The sequence below is a fragment of the Maylandia zebra genome, linkage group LG18 (genome assembly GCF_041146795.1).
Source record: "Maylandia zebra isolate NMK-2024a linkage group LG18, Mzebra_GT3a, whole genome shotgun sequence".
Taxonomy (NCBI): domain Eukaryota; kingdom Metazoa; phylum Chordata; class Actinopteri; order Cichliformes; family Cichlidae; genus Maylandia; species Maylandia zebra.
In genome coordinates, this window is record NC_135184.1 from 666,092 (window position 1) to 671,091 (window position 5,000).

General features: G+C 48.1%; 3 protein-coding genes across 8 annotated transcripts in view; 2 read left to right on the forward strand and 1 right to left on the reverse strand.

Moving 5' to 3' along the window:
- Positions 1–1,146, forward strand: part of mfn1a (mitofusin 1a) — a 14,736-nt gene extending 13,590 nt beyond the window's left edge. For all 5 annotated transcript variants that reach the window (XM_076876661.1, XM_076876663.1, XM_076876662.1 and 2 more), the window contains 2 exons: positions 27–161; positions 511–1,146. In XM_076876661.1, coding sequence (XP_076732776.1) covers positions 27–161; positions 511–577 — 202 coding nt within the window. In that variant the 3' untranslated portion in view covers positions 578–1,146. The remainder of the gene's footprint in view (positions 1–26; positions 162–510) is intronic.
- The window catches only part of LOC101466228 (uncharacterized), an 88,813-nt gene that overhangs the window by 43,585 nt on the left and 40,228 nt on the right, over positions 1–5,000 (forward strand). The gene's annotated exons all lie outside the window — the stretch shown is intronic.
- The window catches only part of pex5lb (peroxisomal biogenesis factor 5-like b), a 28,636-nt gene continuing 26,271 nt past the window's right edge, over positions 2,636–5,000 (reverse strand). For both annotated transcript variants that reach the window (XM_014411416.2, XM_014411415.2), the window contains one exon: positions 2,636–5,000. This exon is cut by the window's right edge and continues 711 nt beyond it. The gene's annotated coding sequence lies outside the window, so the exon portion shown is untranslated.

The following is a 5,000-nucleotide window of genomic DNA, read 5'->3' on the forward strand; positions in this document are numbered from 1 at the left end:
TTTAATCTGCTCTGTTTGTGTTTGAGGGAGCTGTCGTCCACCTTCAGTCGCCTGACTCAGAGGGTGGAGCTGAGTGACGCTGAGCTGGAGGGAAACATCCGTCAGCTGAGCTTCAGGATCCAGAGACTGGAGAACATCCAGAGGCGTTCCAAGGCCTTCAGGTCAGAGCTCCGAGCCGCTCGTGGTTTGGAGAGTTCACAGGAACTCCCGCTCAGAAACAAACTTCAGTGCACGAGATGCAAAAGTTAAATTCAGGGATTGCACATCAGATCTTTGGCGTTTTCTGGACAGTCAGCGTGCAGAGATCCCAGAAGTCCCAGTTTGGGAATCATGAATCTGGTTTTCCAACGTTTGGCAGCTTTGGGTCAAAATAAGGTTTAAAAATCGTTTTTCTGTGCAGCGTTTACTTACAATATTCCAGTGTCCATAAACACACCCCACGCACTTCCAGGTCCTGTTAGCATCTCAGCAGAAGCTGCATGTCTTAAAATCTTGTTTTCGTTTGTTCAGGAACAGAGCCACCGAGCTGGAGACTCAGCTGGAGGTCTTTTCGGTTCAGTACCTGCAGGAAAACTAAAGAAGAAGAACTGCTGCTGTGGTGAAGCTCCTGGCCAATCAGAAGCTGGTGGAGAGTCCTGAGGTATTGCTCGTCGCCCAGCGTTAACACCGACAGTCGCATAAATCCCAGACAGCTCCCTGCTCAGGTGACCTTCGTCACCAACCAACACAAACCAATAGAGGACAGCTTACCACTGAGGGCTGAACAGGAAGCAGCAGGAGACCCTGAGTCGACGCTTTTGCTTTAGAATCAAGGGTCAAAGTTCGTCTGTAGGCTCGTACAGTCTGGCCTTCATGAGCAGCTGATGAGCTCCTGAATCTTTGGCTCCACCTTCAGGCCATTTGGGTCTCCTGAGGTGGTGAGTGGATGCTCCGCCTTCGCCGCGACCACAAACAGCTGAACCTCAGCAGCTTATCTCACACCAGCTTCTAATATCTCATCATGTGACTGTGATTAGACGTATTGATCAGTGATAGAATCCATAAATCTGTGCATTATTGCTCCGACGTGTGATGTGTTTCAGAGCTCCACCTGGCAGGAAGTCAACCTTCTAGTGAAAAATCAAGAAAATAAAAGCATTGAATGTTCTATGGCTTCATTTTTTCCTCTCTTTAATGGCCCTGGTGTACTCAACACTGTTTCACTGCTGAACGCAATTAAATACTCAGCTCACCCCTCAGTGCAGCACATTCAATTACCTCCACCCGTCCCCATCAGGGTTACACAGACAGGTGGAGGTGGGAGTGCTGCAAAGAGCAGGTCAGGCCTCAGATACAGCCTTAAGCAGTTTAAAAGAAGTGTCCTGAGTAAGATTTACCAGTTTAAAGATCAGCCGAGATGAGCTGAGCCGATCTTGTTTGTGAATGTTTGAGTGCTGACCTGGTTTTCTTCAGGTTTACTGACCTGAGACTGGAGTGGTTCACACAGTTTTATAGTGGGAGTTCTGGTCAGGAAATCTTCCTGGATTTTTGGGTGTTGTTGGGATAAAATGAGCTCAGTCACCAAACCACTCAAAGGCCCTTGTCCTCGTCATGGCGCCCTTCTTCTTAACACATTTCTAATGATTATCGTGGAAAACTGAGCCTCACAGTTTTTTAAGTGAGAAATGCTTTTGTCTCTTTTTGTGACTCTCGGCTCGTCCGCTCGACTCGAAGCTTGTTGTCTCAAGTTTCCTCTTCGTGCTCACGCTGAAGCCAGCAAATACACTTTGATCAGGTCACTTTTGTGGTGTTTTCTCTGTTATCCTAATGTTTATCAATGAATGTGTGATTGTGGATGGACAGAGCTGATGCTTCTCTGCAGTGCTTCCTGCTGCCACTGGAGGTCACTGCTGCACTGCGAGCACCTTCCTCCCATCAGACCTCCCCCTATAGCAGGGGTGGGCAACTCCAGGCCTGGAGGGCCGGTGTCCTGCAGGTTTTAGATGTGTCCTTGAACCAACACAGCTGATTTAAATGGCTAAATTAGCTCCTCAACATGTCCTGAAGTTCTCCAGAGGCCTGGTAACGAACTAATCATGTGATTCAGGTGTGTTGACCCAGGGTGAGATCTAAAACCTGCAGGACCCTCGAGGATGTCAGGACCCCTGCATCAGCGCCACCTCCCACTTCAACATGTCGTTGAACACTCAGGTACAGGTGAGTGCTCAGACCCCACCTGTCTGCAGCCTTTTGCTCAGTCACATGATGAGTGTTTGAATACCCGGCCTTCTTCCTCTCTGACTGACTCGCTGCTCCATCTTGTGGTATAAACTGGTATTTTACCCTGCGTTGCCCGTTTTAATGCAGCATGTGCCCCAAAAGTCAAAGGCTCCGGTCTTTTGTTGTTACACACATTCATTTACAATACACAGCTTCAAGTTCACACTTTATCTTATTTGTCTGTGCTTCAGACAAGCTCGGCTTGTTTCCACCGAGTGAAATCTGACAGGACAAACTTCCTTCAGCTGTTGTTTCTGTGGAAATCTACGAGGGGGCAGGAAAAGCAGGACAAACCGGGGGGGCTCTGTAACACTGCCCTTAATTAAAACACTCACAGTAACGTTTCTGCACAGAACACACTGATTGGACTCCAGGTTTCTGTATCACCCGTTTAATATCATCAGTTTACATGTGATTACTGTCCGTACAGTCATTTACATCAGAACCGTACAGACGTGAAGACGAGCAGGACTCAGGAGAAGCAGCAGGACGAAGATTCACACTCATCATCGTGTGGATGAAGTTTGTGAATCTTCCCGTTAATCTCTGAAGCAGGAAGCTGTGGATGAAAACGCGCTGGCTGTTTGCTTTTCTGGAGCTCTTTGCTTTTGTTACTTGGGCGTCCTGACTTGAACACAGTAAAACCCTCAGAATGAGAAGCGCTGTGGTTTCCTGTCAGCTGATCTGAAAAGAACCATAGACAGGAAGTCATCCCGAACTAAGGACAGGACAGGAAGCCTTCACCGCTCCAGGACTCGGGGGACGCTGCTTTGATTTAGCTTTCGTTTAACCGGATCAGCTGCTGCGCGTTTTCTCACACTCACCTGAGAACCAGTGACAGGAAGGAAGGGACAGAGCATGAACACGACTTTTCAGAATAAAACACAGAAACTGTAACAATAATACAAACATCAGTTTTAAACTATAATGTGTTAATGTTTGGAATCAATCACAGGCGCCTCCCACAGGCAAACACAGGAACAGCAGCAGGTATGACGGGACGATGAGCGCCACCTCCAGGCCAGGCGGGAAACCGCTGCAGTCGTTTTGTGAAAAACCTTAACGCACAGAAGTGCCGCTGCATCAGTGAGACATGTTAGGGTTTAAAACGATTAAATAAAGCTGTTTTATTATTTTTTATAAACACAATGGAAATGTGCTCATAAACATGTTGGCGCTCCGTGTTTGAGGGTCAAAAGCTTCGTCCAGCGCCATGACTGGATTTGAAATATTGAGGCGTAGACGTAGAGCACGGAGGGTTTTGCAGCATGCGTACACTTCAGGGTTAGAGAGATATTCTCTGGGAGAGTCTGAACAGAATGTCCTGAACTAGATATTGGAATCAGCGGTAGGATGAAAATGATCAAGGCTAGGCAGAGGGGTGTTTTTCTTTTCTGTCTCTTTCAGAGGAAGGAGCAGATACGAGGCGAGGTCGGAGGTGAGCAGGTGGGAGGACTCGTAGGGATCCAGCAGACGTTGGTTCTGGAAGAAGCTGTACGGCTCGCTGAGGGTCATCCTTTGTGTGAAGACAGACGGCTGTGTCACTTAGGGGGCGAGGCGTTTAACTTTTCAACTGCCAAAGCAAATCGTTTTAATTCAATTCAGTTGTATTTATATAGCGCCAAATCACAACAAAAGTCGCCTGAAGACGACAGATATTTCTCCTGAATTCCTTTGGAAAATATTTGACACATGCCCGAACCCTTCCTGCAGGTGGCGCTAGCCCTGATACAGCTGCTTCATCATCACCACATGGAAAACATCAGAATTCTGAGTTATGAATTCTGTTATTCACCTTTAGCACCACACCTGATCTCAGGTGTGAAGGTGGCCTCTTGGTTGGATTTAAATAAATGCTGCTGCAGTACCAGCTGTTGCCTGCAGGGGGTGACACACAGAGGCGAGTTTCTAACAGACCCCTGCTGCTGTTTTATGGCTTTAAAGGGTTAAAAGTAACAAGGTGAAGAAACATGGGAGGAAAAAGCCTTAAAGTGGGCGTGTTCTGCTTCTCCTCACTCCTGCAGCTCCGTGGTTTGGATTACTCATTAGGAAAGGACCTGGTGTTAAGCTTCATGTCCACGGACATCGTGAGTTTTTATAACCTGAGCTGAAAGACGTGCTGCAAGTGAACAGAGCCGATAGAAAAGCTACAGAGGCGAGAACGACCACTGAAGAGATTCTGGGGTTTGGACATGACAGGGTGACCAGCAGGGGGCGACTCTGGTGTGCGACTGTATACAAGTCCATGAGAAAATGAGCGCAGGGAAGTCTTTCCCGATGAGTCGCTGGTTTCACGTCTGCTTCATTAAAAAACAAAGTTTATTTTCTAAATTCTGGTCCCGTTAATACAAAGCAGGAGAGGGGCAGAGTGGGCGGAGCCAGGTGACAGAAGGAGAAGGTTTAAAGATGGTAGTGACACCTGCTGGGATGTTCAGATGTCCACTGGGAGTGAGCAGAATGGACAGGATCAGACGTGAGTCCAACAGACTAATGGCTCAGTTGGTCTGAGCATGTGCAGAAGCGGGAAGGTGGAGCTTCAGGCGGGAAGAGAAGAGAAAGAGCTCAGAGGAGGTTCATGGACGTAGTGGAGAGGGTTGGAGGGTGCTGGGATGGAAGATGATTCGCTGTGGAGAGCAGCTGACAGAGGAAGGAGACAGAGAAGCAGGCTGTGGTGGAGGATGGAGGCGGGGCTTCCATGAGTACAACAGAGCCGCCCACTTTCAAAACACCACGAAGGCGAA